This window comes from Megalops cyprinoides, chromosome 5 (genome assembly GCF_013368585.1).
Source record: "Megalops cyprinoides isolate fMegCyp1 chromosome 5, fMegCyp1.pri, whole genome shotgun sequence".
Classification (NCBI taxonomy): Eukaryota; Metazoa; Chordata; class Actinopteri; order Elopiformes; family Megalopidae; genus Megalops; species Megalops cyprinoides.
In genome coordinates this window covers 600,485-614,731 of record NC_050587.1, presented here as the reverse complement: position 1 = coordinate 614,731, position 14,247 = coordinate 600,485, and the positions used below count along the sequence as shown (strand labels likewise).

The 14,247-nt window shown below is 44.0% G+C and overlaps 1 protein-coding gene across 2 annotated transcripts in view; it reads left to right on the top strand.

Annotated features, from left to right (window-relative positions):
• sardh (sarcosine dehydrogenase) overlaps positions 1-14,247 on the top strand; it is a 50,168-nt gene that overhangs the window by 18,016 nt on the left and 17,905 nt on the right. For both annotated transcript variants that reach the window (XM_036528517.1, XM_036528518.1), the window contains exons 11-16: positions 3,362-3,452; positions 4,857-4,998; positions 6,587-6,670; positions 7,047-7,160; positions 7,422-7,560; positions 8,014-8,127. In XM_036528517.1, coding sequence (XP_036384410.1) covers positions 3,362-3,452; positions 4,857-4,998; positions 6,587-6,670; positions 7,047-7,160; positions 7,422-7,560; positions 8,014-8,127 — 684 coding nt within the window. The remainder of the gene's footprint in view (positions 1-3,361; positions 3,453-4,856; positions 4,999-6,586; positions 6,671-7,046; positions 7,161-7,421; positions 7,561-8,013; positions 8,128-14,247) is intronic.

Sequence of the window (14,247 nt, the reverse complement as noted above, 5' to 3'; positions counted from 1 at the left end):
ACAGCTGGGTATTTATTAAAGCAGCTTAGGTTAGGTGTTGCACCTGCCAGCACAGCAGCCACACTAATCTACCAGGTGCTCAGGACTGCAGTCTCAGTCCAGTCTGCCAGCCACTGGTCCTCATTGTTGCTTAACTCGTACTGCTTTAGATGTTTATTTCACACGTCATTTTGAGTTAGGTTTTTGTCCAGTTAAAAATTAGCGAGGCGGTGGTCAGTAGGGATGCAGTATTAGCCCGGATACGAGTCTGACCGCCGCACCCCCCACCCAACATCGCTACCCAGCAGTGAGTGATTGATACTGTATGATACCTGAAACGGAGGGCGTCTTCAAGGACGAAGTAAACCCCAGATGGGCCGTAGAATGCACTGTTCTTGGGTTCTGCTGACGTGGCCGTGTGTGGCTGTCCCTGAGGCAGGGTCACCTGGTCACTTCTCCCTGTCACCTTCAGTCCCAAACCTGCTGATGTCTGTGCAGGACACATTGCTGTGGCATTGCTGACAGTATCCTACCATCAAGGATAGCTCTGTGTTCATTAATTTATTAGTCAAGTTACTTTTGGATTATTCTGCACTGAAGGATCAAGAATGCCCAAAAGCTTTGTCAAAATTTTGCACTTTTTCCATCAGAGAGTAAACATAATGTTTTAAGTTGCTGTTGAAGAATTTCCTTCTGTAAACGGATAACCTTTAATTCTGGCTATGAATTTTTGCCTTCTTTTAAAGAAGGCAATACGTGCAACACCCAAATTGGCCCTTAAGACCTGAGACTGCTGGCCCCTTATGTGGCCTTTCACCTTTTCTCAATGTTTTACAGAGGTGTATGTGGGAGCGGACATCAAGGGTTATTTTAAACAGCCCCCTTTTTCTGAAGCTCAGCCCAGTGTTGTGGCCTCCAAGCTTTTCGGCACACTCCCCTCTGCACTCGTTCCCTGTGCCTCCCACCTGCTCTGCAGAGAGGGAGATCATCAGTATGCAGAGGCATGGAAGGCACAGCCTGTACCTCCGTCCTTGATGGAGCTGTTTTGCCCCAGTCACTCATTAGCTCTTTATTCTGGCTGCCGTTCAGGGGTCACAAAGTGGTACTGCTATCAGGTGTGCTGGCATGCTTGTTGCCGTATTCAGACAACACTGAGAAATGTTATAATACATGTGTACTGAAATAGCACCTTCTGCTCTCCAGAGGGGTATGGTGACTGTCATTCCGGTGAGAGGTCAGCTGCCACTCCAACCAGATTAGCACAGTATGAGATATGAAATAATATATATCAGCTTTCCATATTTGGAGATATGTTTAAAAAGCTGAACACAAATTTACAAATGCAGAGTCACTGGAAATTGTGAAAATCACTAAAGAAAAGGCCAAAGGCTTGTACAGTCATGCACCGCTTAACGTCCATTCAGACAACGTCCGTTCGCATATACGTCCGTAGTTCCATAAGGTTATAATAAAGTTTAAAAATCCCGATCGCAGAACGGGACGTAGTGGACATAACCAGACATAGTGAAGGCAACGCTTCCCGCACGCAACACGTCTATCTCATGTCTCATGGAAATAAAGCGATTGCGCTGCCAGGCGTTTAATGGTACAGTACATAGTATACAGTATAATACATATGTCTTGACAGTCATAATAGCATACAATCTCGTGCCTATTCCATATAGGTTTGCTAAGTACACAGTATGGTGTTTGCACAACATCCAAATCACATAACGTCCTATTTCACAGAACGTATCGTGGACGTTAAGAGACGCATGGCTGTATACCAAAATCTTTTTATTTGAGGAGCACATGGGCATAGTTCCTTAAAAACAAAACCAACCTGTATCATTGCCTACTTATTAATGACACGAAGCAATGTGTTTGCGTCAGTTAGCTCAGGGAAAGCTGGTTTGTAAGGTAGCTACAATGACTGACAAAACGTTAGCTAGTTAGGTAGCTAGGTAGTGGCTGGGCACTGTATTAAAGTTAAAGCTAAAAAGCTGTGACTGCAGTGCTCATATATATGAATATGTATGTATACCAGGCATCTCCACGATTTCGGACACCCTTCTCCATGCATCTTTTTTTTTTTTTTTAATCTCTGTACGTATCAAGACACAAATTGTAGAGTATGGGGAAACCCGACACAGCCACGACAAGCTTCTCCTCCATGTTTGACTGGAACCAAAATGTTGGATCATTTGTTTCAGCAACGTGTGTCACGCTGCCTTCGCCTTTTCGCATCGCTCAGTATTTGCATTTAACCAGACCTCGAGTCTAGTCTAATTTAGCCCCACCTAGCTGGCTTTGCAGCGGCTACTTGTCTCTTGTCGCTGTAAATTACCAACTCTCGTTGAAAATTAATGGCAGTCAGTTGCTTTGTCTCTCTCCTGTGTCGTCCGTGTGTCCGTAGGGTTAGCCACGGTGAACACTGAGAGGTCGTATCATAGAAAAAAATTGATGTAACAGGTTTTCCTCTATGCGTTCGCAGGTCGTTAACCGTTAAAAGTTAAACGAGAGAGCGACATGTAATGCGCGGGGGGACGACGACTAGTAATTGCCTTTAATCCGACAGTTAGGCTATGTCAGAGCCCGTCTATTTAATTCTTTGGCTATGTTTAACCATTTCGGAAAGGAACCTAGAAAAAAAGATCTTATCTTAAAAGATCGATCCATAAATTTTACATATCGATATCGAATTGGATGAATTTCAAAAAATGTTTAATCGAAAAAACAATATTTTTGCACACCCCTATTAAACTCCCCTCAAACCAAAACAGTTCTACATGTGTCCCAGATTCAACTCTGTTCTGCATGAGTCCCAGATTCAATTCTGTTGTACGTGAGTGTCAGATTCACTCGATCTGAAAGAGACCTAGATTCTTCAGTACCAGAAATGGCAGTAAGTTAGGGACACTTCAGCTGTAATTAGTGAGCTGAATTGTATAATTGTTTTTTTTTTTTTTATAAGCCTCTCACAGTGACTGGTCTCAGATCTATAATTAGGAGAAAGTCTTAGAAAGTCCTGTGTTGCTTGTGGCAACATCATACCGACATGGCCCTGTTGGCAGTTCAGCTTCATTTCCCCTCTTTGCTCAGTTAATTTCTCCCTCTTGTCTTCTTCTGTCTCTCTCTGTTAACCTGTCCCTGTCTCCTCTGTCCTCTGTCTCTGTCTGCCCTCCCCAACTCTGTATTACTCATTCAGGTCTTCTGTCACTTCCATCTTCTGATTCACCGCCACCTCCTGCTCTTTTCTTCCCTGTGCTCCTGACACAAATCTGTGCCTCTATTTGAGAGAATAGTTTTACCCGCAGAGCCAGAGTTATTACCCCCCCAGGGTATTCACGTTGCGTGACTGACAGCTGTCCGTCTTGCGCAGGGATGATGCTTGGAGGAGGCTGCGGGAAGGAGCTGGCACACTGGATCATCCACGGCAGACCGGAGAAGGACATGTACGGCTACGACATCAGGTACAGCCTGAATGCAGCCACGTTAGCCTTTGAGGTTCGCACTCCCCTTGCTCATTTACCAAAGTAAAGTAGTCAGGCTGTTTAGTGCCTCCTGTCTGATGTGACAGGCTTGGAATGTTCCAGTGACTTTGACAAAAGTGAAAGGAGCAGCAACAACCTGCCAACGCCTCTATCGTGCGCACCGTATGCTCCAGTGCAGTCAGCTTGTCACCCCCAAGCAGTGTCACTTCCAGGCGCTCCTGTCTTGCTGCTCCTGCCCCTCCCAAGCAACATGGCCCTCAGCCGGGTCACAGCAGGCTCTGATTGATGGCAGGTGATGGGGGACGCTGTGCAGAAATCAGTCCAGGGTAGATTCATGTGTCTGTCAGGGGACACTGTAATCTTCTCTACTTCTGCAGGCAGAATTGTAATCAGCCGGATGCAAGCATACTGTTTTGTGTCTGATGGTGCTGAGTGCCTCAAAGGCACATTGTGGCAGTGTCTGGTCTCTCTTGTTCCCCACTCTGGGGCCAGCCTTCATGCAGGCCCCTCTGCATCCCCACTTTGCAGTTGAAACCAACTGAGGCTGAACCATATCTCACACACACAGTGGCCCAGCCCTGGTCTTGCCCTGAGCTCAGTCTGAGTTAGACTCTGGAGGGACAGTAATGAAGCAAGGTTTGCTGTCCTACACAGACAGCCCCAGATGGGAGGAAGTGTCCCCCTCCTCACTGCCTCTTGCCTTTCCTCTCCCAAAAGGCTGCTTTACACCCCTTCTGAAGCTCCTCCCAAGCAAGGTGTCTGGTCCATCAGACGTTTGTCAAATCACTGAGGGAGAACAGCTGTGCCTCTGCTAATCTGGCAAGGTGGATGTGCTGCCAAAAAAACAGATATAAGCTGCCTCACTTCGAAGTCTCCGACAAAACAGTGTGGTTCCATGACTTTAACTGAGGGAGCTCTGGAGCAGTTCTGCTAAAAGCCCTCCATGTATGTTGTCAGCCAGCTGCAAGAGCACAGCATCTGGCACTCGCAATGCTCCAAAGCCAGGTTTTCTCATTTGCAGAGTGGAGCAAGTCTTCATTAAAAATGAATGACGCACTCTTTCGAATGCTCTCGTGGTCCGGCAGCTCAGGGGCTCTGACAGGGTGCTGGGGGTGGCCCCCTGGCAAGGCGGTGAATGGACTGTGGGCTGGGCCATTATAGCAGGCCTAATGCAACAACCAGCACCTGGGTGCATTACCCAGGTAGGTAAAGCAGGTGTGCGCTGTGTCTGTGAGGCTGCCACTGTCCAAGGTCCCGAAGGAGTCTGAGGCTCTGGGAGATGAGCGAAACATATCCAACAGCAGCCCAAAAAATGTGGGAGCAGTCCTCTTTGCTTCTGCACTGCCCCTCAAAATGCTCTTATGGTGACTTGCTGTTTTACAGGAGGTTCCACCACTCTCTGACCAACAACAAACGCTGGATCCGAGAACGCAGCCACGAGTCCTACGCCAAGAACTACTCTGTGGTGTTCCCCTTCGATGAGCCCCTGGCTGGCCGGAACATGAGGAAAGACCCCATTCACAAGGTGTGACCCTACCCTCCTCCCAGCTCTGTTTACCTGAGAAAGTCCAGATCTGTTCACTGTGGTACTGGAATAAGTGGACAAAAGAATCAGCCTTGGACACATTCAAAGTGGCTTTGTCAATTATAAAATTATAAAATGTAGTCTGTGAACATCCATTCCCAGGTAGAATATTATGGTGTTTTGAAATGTTATTCTATTAACCCTCAAAATCCAAGCGTGTGATGGTCTAATCTGAGAGAAAAATGACAAAGAACAAGCAAGAATTTAAATGGTCGATTATTAACCTTACACTTCTAGTTCTTGATTGGGTGAGTGAGAGAGACAGTAAGAGTTTGAGTGTGTGTTTGTTTGTTCAGCCAGATACTCTCTGAAGCTGGGAGGGGGTTCAGAGGTAGAGCATTGGGGAGAATGCATTGCATGCATTTCTCAAACAAGTGCACTGCTACTTACAAATGCAAATGCATTAATGTAATGGATAACAAAACCAAGCACATTTATGTACAGTAGTGACAAGTGCATTTGACCTTTACTAGTGTCTTGTTATTGCTAAGTAACAAGCCAGGATAGCATTTTACTGCACCTTAGGTTCTTTAGCTGTATGTGTGTGTGTGTGTGTGTGTGTGTGTGTGTGTGTGTGTGTGTGTGTGTGTGTGTGTGTGAGTGTGTGTGCTTGTCTGTCCATGAAGGACCTGTTGCTAAGCTACAGTTAAAAGATGATGTTCAAGTGTTTCCTAAAATACCCCACACTGCCTAGTTTCTCTGCTCTCCCTTGGCTTGTATGGACAGTACTAATTTGGGAAGATGATCATCCCTGTGGATAACGTGGTCCTGAATTAAAGATAGTCAGCAATAAAGACTTTAGATCTTCATTTTTTACTGTAGTTCCCACTAAGATTAATATTTCATTCCAGGCTTGAAAAGAAAAATTCCCAACTTTTTCCAAGCTGATATAGCAGTGACCACTCATGCTGTGTTACTGCCCCATACAGTGCTACCCTATACTTCTGTTAGCCCACATAATGCTTCTCTACACTGTCTACGCCCCCCCCCCCCCCCCCCCAGCCCCCTTGCTGTTGTATATTACAACTCATCCCCACAGTGCTGTCAGAGGTTGCCGCCACCCATAAGAGCTCTTTAAATTGATGTCTGCCTCCTCCATCTCTCCCTCCCCTTCCGAAAAAAACACAGTACTCTGTGCGGAACATAGTGCAGAAGCTGTGGGGAAATCACCTGGTGAAAAAACATGCATGCATCAAAATGAACAACTCACACATTTGACTTTTCATCAGAGAATGTATCACCAGTAGCCTGCGGATATATATTTCTAAGACACGTAAACATCAGCACATTAATATTAATAGAAAAATGTACTTATGGTTCTATACAGTAAGTACAAATTGGAACAGTACTACTTTTTATTGCAGATATTGGCATGAAATTATTCAAAAGCCCGCTGTTCAGCACTATAATTTTGAAAGTACATTTGGTTCAAAGTTGGGTGGTAGTGGTAGTAGTTAATTCAATAGGTTTCACTGGTATGTGAGGCAGAATGTGGTGTGTGTGTCAACTCTCTCCCTCTGTGTTTCAGCTGCTCCTGGACCAGGGCTGTGTTTTCCAGGAGAGACATGGGTGGGAGAGACCAGGATGGTTCAACAAGGAAGGCCCTGCTCCAGTAAGCATGTCCAAATCCTGATACTCAGGAAAACAGGCTATAGGTTTTTCTTAACCAGTTTCCCTGGAGCTTCCTTGAATTCCTTGAAATGCATACACCATGACATCATTACATCATGATGTTATCACATTGTGTGACCTCATTTATCTGTACATCTGTCACTCCTCATTTGACTATATTCATAGTTTGACATGTCGACCTGTGGCAAAAGCAGGGACACGGTGATCTGAGTCCAGTGAGTTGAGAACAGAAATTTTGCTGAAACGGGAGTGTGAAAGTTATTAAGGTAGTGACAATGCAAAGTACAAGGCCAGGAGAGAGTAGATTATAGCAGCACCTGCTCTTCCTACTGACTGCCTATGTCTTGTTTCGGAAGGTCCTCGACTATGATTATTATGGGGCATACGGAATCTCCTGCAATGACAGATACAAATACAATGAGCTGCTGGGCAAGGAGTACACCTTCGACTTCCCTCCTCATCACGATGTGGTAAGCAACTCCCTCCCTGTCGCTACATCTCCTCTTACCCCTCAGACCTCCGACCCTCACCCTGACCTATCCTCAAAGGCTTGGTCCACTGGCAGCATTTTGAGGACATGGCACAGCTGTCCCCTCTGTGACCCAGTGGAAATGAATGAAGGGGAGTGATGCAGTCGGACTGAATGTTTGTGTGTGTGCGCTGGAAAGCAAACGTGCGTATGCTTGCTTGCTCTTTTCTGTCTCTGTGCTATGGGCCTTTCTGTGTTTCAGATAAAGAAGGAGTGTCTGACCTGTAGGAACGCGGTGGCCGTGTTTGATATGTCCTACTTTGGCAAGTTTTACCTGATGGGGCCCGACGCCAAGAAGGCAGCTGACTGGCTTTTCTCTGCAGACGTCAACAAAGCTGTGGGTGAGTTCATTTTCTCTCTTTCAGACACAAGCACACACACACACAAACACTCATTTACACACATACTCATTTTCTCTCTCTCTCTCCCTCCCTCCCTCCTTCACACTCACACACACACACACACACACATGCACACACGCACACACACACACGCACACATGCACACACACAGTGGGTGTGTCGTCCATACACAGCAAAGAGCCTCCATTCCAAAGATGAGCTCTCAGGCAAAACAAGGTTGTGCACTTTCTGAGCTAATGAGTACCCAGTGTAAACTACACCGAGCAATAACCTGTTGTACATTTTATTACCTTCAGAGGGTAAATTGAAGTTAAAACCAGTTGAGCTAAACTGCTGCATTCATGATGTTCCAAAGACAACACATGTCCAATCACCTCACCCAAGGACTATAGGTCATTGACATGTGGTCCTGGATGATTCTGTGTGTTCTAGGTTCCACCATATACACCTGCATGCTGAACAAGAGAGGAGGGGCTGAGAGTGACCTCACGGTCAGCTGCATTGAACCTGGCTCTGCCCACTCACCTCTGTCCCCTGCTTTTGAAGGTGGGTTGATACGGTAATGGTTAGCCACCCAGTGACTAGAAGGCTTAAGCCATAAACTGAACTGCAGTTCAGTTTTTCCTTGGCTGATCTGCTACATAAATCTAGTTAATTAACATTCACATATTCTCACCATATCTGAATAGCCACACCATGGAGTACCTAACATTACCTATAAGTAAATCTCAGCACTCCTGGAATTAAAATCACTTTGGCACCATATTAGTGAAATGAGCATCACATATTTTCATGCATCTTCGCCTACATGCAGCCCTGTTTTAGAATCGTCAGTTGTATATTAGGTGCATGTCACCATGGTAACCTCATTCGTGTATAAGTCCTGAAGTTGAATGAATGCAATCCTCTGATAAACCTGCATGCAGCTATTTCACACTAGTTCTGTAGTACAGCACAGTGAAGTGGGTACCAATAAGCACTATTTTACCAACATTATCCAGGCAACGTGCAGATGCCTGAAGATTTGCAGGGTGAGTGGTGAGAACAAAGAAACCGTGACTGACCTACCCACTGCCAGCATTGGCAGATTGAGGTCAATTTGTTCCCCTCATTGTCAGATAATGACATAGCTGGTATTAAACCCATGGTGCATGCACTCAGAAAGACAGACTTGCCAACCAAGGCCATCTTGAAACTGCAGCCTAAATTTAACAATGCAACATGAGCTTGGAGCCAACACAAAGAGTGCTATCTTTACACTCTCTCATATTTAGTCAACATAGCTGTTATTTTCTTCTGCTCTGTCTCAGATTAGAAACCAGTCACATATTCACAGAGCTCACCCTAAGCTATTAGAATGAACGTCACCCTGGTAAAACTTTGTAGCATTACAGATTTGGAGCCAATGAACTAGACATGGATGCATATTTAAGCAAAAACTACCCATGTCATTGTAAAATTATTATCCCCATTTAAGTTGTCAGGTTTGTAAAGTCAGGTGCTCTGTTTCTCATTTAATATGAAAAGAAATAAAAATTACAGGAATACTGAAGACATTAGTCCTCTAATAGGCATCACTGCCTTCCTCTCCAGGAATCTGTTCATCAGACTGCTTCATTTGTTGCCCTGCAATCTGCAGATGAGCTGACAGATCATATATTCACACATACTTAGAAAGAACAGTGTGTTATCAGACAGTGTTGACCCCGTCAGTTGTGTTCTTTACCTATTAATTAAAAAAATGTCTTTTGATTCAATTAATTATGAATATTTCCCTTAAAATAGGTGAGAAAAGTAGACAGTTGATTGTTTTCAGAACAGAATATCCATGACCAGTTCAAGCACATCAGCACATTGTGTCACATTGATATACTCTTATACCATTAATTCTTGAATGCCATTCCACATAGATCATGGTTTATTTCAAAATATGTGACATTTAATGTTTTGTAGATCCATTTTTCACACCTCTTGATTATGTAGGAGAAGCTGGCACTAGTTTGTCCCACTCTGAGGTCCTGGTTCTGGTTGCTTTTCTTACCCACTCTGCATCGTCCAAGACTTCCACCTAATAGCTGGTTTTTATTTTGAGGCCATTGTGTTTTTAGTGCTGTGGACCGATTATTCTTGCTCATTTCCCATGGGGAAATTGCTGTAGGCCTTGGCACCCTGGAGATTATTTAATCACCAGTTTTCTGTTTCCTACGTCCCCTGTACATTACATTACAGGCATTTAGCAGACACTCTTATCCAGAGTGACTTACATCAGTTACACTTTTTTTATAATGTTATCCATTTATACAGATGGATATTTACTGTGGAAATTTTGAATTAAGTACCTTGCCCAAGGGTACAGCAGTAGTGCCCCAGTGGGGAATCAAACCGGCAACCTTTTGGGTACGAGTCTTGCTCCTTAACCACTATTCTACACTGCCCCCCCTTTGTAGACTAATGGTTTTTCTAATGGTAATATTTTGTAGAGTACTGTTGTTTGGGGGTCTTATGGTCTTGCCGTATGCACACATACTGCTATACCTTTTGTTGTGCTATGTTTCTGCAAATGAGCTGGCCGTGTTTCAGTTAAATGTTAGGTGATAGTGTACCATGGAGCTTGCTTTCTTGTTGTTCAGCTCCACAGTCCCAATGGAGTAACATTTTATAATTTATCTCTGAGTCAGTTGTAAGCATTTAACATTTAAATGTAGCATATAAATTATTTGGTTGTTGCAGCTGGGCATTGGATACACAGGGGTGGTACTGAGCTGAGTGGGGGAGAAGCCACTGGTCAGGCTGGCTGGGTGTCTGGGCATTTTCCCCTCCATTGGAGGTGAACCTGAAGATAGGAGCCAAAAGGCTGGAACTAACATTTCCATGACTGCTATCATGTAAACTTCCAAAGAATTTTTGTTCTCCTGACTGGAGAACTCCACTCAGAGATTGTTCTCAAGATATTTTTTTTCTCAGAATTTGTATGCATATTCTTCCTGGAAAGGTTTCAAACTGTCAGTGTCTATAGTTGAAATTTCTATTTCAACAGACCGCCCACACGCACCTTTACTTGAATTCCAGAATTCAAGGTTCTCTTGCTTGAATGAGTCACCCAATTGAAGCAGAATTTTGAGACCCAGTTTTGGGGGGCAGAAATGCTTCCAAAACTACATTGAAACTGTCCACCATTCTAGTAAATAAAGTCCAGTTTCAATGAACCCAAGTGCCAATGGGAAGCAAGATGGACTCAGCCAAAACAAGAAAAACTAGTAGGTGAAACACCCTTGCAGACACACATGCAAATTCTGGCCCCTCTCCACCTTCCCTTCTTTGAGTAGAACACAATTGCTCTCGCCTCTTGTTAAATACAGAATATTGTTGAAGCAGCAGTCCTGGCCCCTTGGAGGACTCTGAAATGTTGAAGGGGTTGTTATGGTAACTGAGTGCTGATAAGGCATTAGAGTGAGTGCACCTCAGCAGGGAGAAGAGGAAGATGTGGAAGGTGTGCATTTACTGGTATGCAGGCCCATTGCAGGTGGGTTAGAAGCTGTGCCCTGCCTGCGCAGTGTTGCTGCTGTATCGCTTTAGTGGATCCTACCTGTGATCCTCCCTGTCTGGCTGCCTTCCACGCAAACACAAATTCAATAATTCATTGACCCTGGAGTGCATACAATACGAAAAGAAAAACAAAAAGTTATGAGCAGAGAGTCTAAGTCAAGAAGTTATCAGGGTAACAGATGGCAGGATATATTCAGGAACTGTCAGAGAATAAGAGAAGGAATTGTGACGTATATAGAGTGAACAAGACAAAGACTGCATTCAAAGATAAATCCAATTTCAACGCCCCAACAAAGGAGGCCAGAGCAGCTGTAACCAGGAAAATCACCTTTCAAAAGCAGAATAAGGATGAAAACTGAGAGGGAACCAGACAAAATTATAGAGCCCATAGGCTGGTTTTTGTCATTGTTATTTTCTTTGGAGTCAGTGTAAAAGACTGCAACAGTGACAGGGGATGGCATATTGATGAATGGTTGACCTTGAAGAGAGTGATGATACTGGGATTCAGGCTTGCATCTGCAGCTAATTGGTCATGGGATGGCAGATCCCTGGAGAGATTGGAAGGTGTGCTGATTATGGTTGAAGATTCTCTAGCCCTGAGGTTAGTGTGGTCCATTTTGGAGTGTGACTGTTTACAGTTTTTTTCAATTGCTTAAGCACAATTTTGAAAACAGGGCCCGGTTTTTCAAAACACTTCACACAATTAGCACAACACTACACCCAAGTAGCACAACACCTCAGATCATTTGCAAAATGGAACACTTAAGTCAAAACTATACAATTTCTTATAAAAACCCTATTTTCTTGTCATAACATAAACACATCCATCATATGGTCTGATTCTGTTTGAATCAGTTAACCACTCCTGTTCTCAACCTAAAACACTTTTAGCATTTACACAGAGAAAGTGTAAAAATAAATTCAACACTACATGACACCAATTGTGCAGACCAATGAAAATATTTATTTCTTTTCATATACTCATGTCAGTCAATACTGAACATTTCTACAAAACATTCATAACAAAACATTTTCCAGTTTTCATACAGTATTACTGAACGTACCATTGTACTGTAAACTTACAGTAGTACTGTAACATAAATTACATATCCAGTTCAGTACTGACAAAAAAGAAAACTAAACATCATCTCTCCGCCTAGCTGGATCTGGCCACAGGGCCTTGTCAACATCACAGGCTATATTTTCATTTGCAAGGCAACGTGGGAAGAATCTTTTGGAGTGACGAATCCACCCTTGTATTGATGCTGCATCAATTTGATCACATGCTTCCTCCATAGCTTGAATGAGGGGCATCTGGACATAGGGCTGGAGATCATAAACCTTCCACTGCCATGTTGAGAAGAACTCCTCGATGGGGTTTAGGAAAGGGGAGTATGGTGGAAGGTATTGAACTGTAAATTGTGGGTGTTGATGAAACCAGTTTTGGACCAGAGCAGAACGATGGAAGGATACATTGTCCCAGACGACAATGTATTGCATCTGGTCCCTTTGGTTTGCTGCTGTGATAATATCGTGTAATCTGTCTAAAAATGTAAGAATGAGGTCAGTGTTGTAAGGACCCAAGTTGGCATGGCGGTAGAGGACCCCATTCTATGTAATGGCAGCACAAAGGGCAATAGCCCTGTGGCCAATGATGTTTCTTCCCCTTCTTCTCACTGTTGTCAGGTTAAATCCAGCCTAATCAATGCATATAAACTCATGCGGGACTTCCTCCTCTTCCATTTGCAAAACTCTCTGAAATACAGCAAAATATCACATTGTGTAGATCAATATACTGTAGGTCTGCTATACAGTAAAATTACATGCACAGTAAAAAGGTTGTGTGCGCAGTACACAATACTACAGTCAGTGAACAAAACTTACCTTCACATATTCACGCTGCAGGACTCTCACCCTGTCTGAATTTCTTTCAAATGGCACTCTATACAGTTGTTTCATCAGAGCTTGATGTTTTTTAAGGATACAGGCTATTTTTGACAGAGAGACCTGTTGGACATTACTGAAAATTGTGTGATCATTGACAATATGGGTTTGAATTTCTCTAAGTCTGATTGCATTATTGGCCAAAACGAGGTTTATGATCTCTCTCTTTTGCTCCTGTGTGAATATGGGGCCCCTCCCTCCTTGGTGTTCTCGACGTTCAATCTTATGTAGGCCAAACAAAATACATGTAGCTTACTGTAAAATGATACAGGAATAGATACCAAAACTGTTGATATAGTACATGCAGTAAGCTATGGATTTTCTGTTGACAGAAGATAAGTTTCTCACCTGTGCTCTTGATGAAATGTCCGAACTATTGATGCCACCGTGTACCTGCTTAGGTTAGGCTGTACTCTCAGTCCAGCCTCCCTCAGTGTTAGTTCGTGGTTTATTACATGGTCCACAAGTGTAGCACGAATTTCATAAGACAGATTTGGTTGTCTTCTTCTTTGTGCACCTACCCTACCCCTCCTCCAGGTCTTCCTCTCTCTCTACCTCTACCTCTTCCTCTTCCTCTACCTTGGCCTCTTCCTCCACCTTGTTCTCTCCGGATTCCCCCTCTCATCTGCACTCTCCCTCTTCCTCTGACACCGTCCATTTGACAGGTGAACTTACCTGTTGCCTTTTTATAGTGCTTAAAGCTGATCGGTGTGTCTACAATTAAGCACCTGTGTGTGTGCACACCTGGTGGCTGTGTTTAACCAATTGGTTCATGGGTGTGTTCATTTGAAAGCCTTTGCTTTGAAATTGCAAGGAAATGGCATCATGATATATTTCTGTGTCAAATGTATACAAGTGTGTGTAGTGTTTTGCAAAAAGTGTGAAGCTGACAATGTGCTTACAGTTGTGCAAATCTGGGCCAGTGTTTTGCTCCTTGAGTGTAAGGTTTTGCTAATTGTGGGAAAGTTTTCATTTTAGTGTGTAAGCAATCGTAAAAAACTGTAAGAGGCACTGGCATTACGGCAGGGTATGGTTGTTGTGATTGAATCTTGAACCCCTTTCACACATGCACTGGACACCGGAACGTATCCAGCCCTTACCCGGAGGAGCTATATGTGAGAATGCAAATGTCCGAAGCAGTCGGACCACACATGTGACAGACTTCGTTCTGCCAGC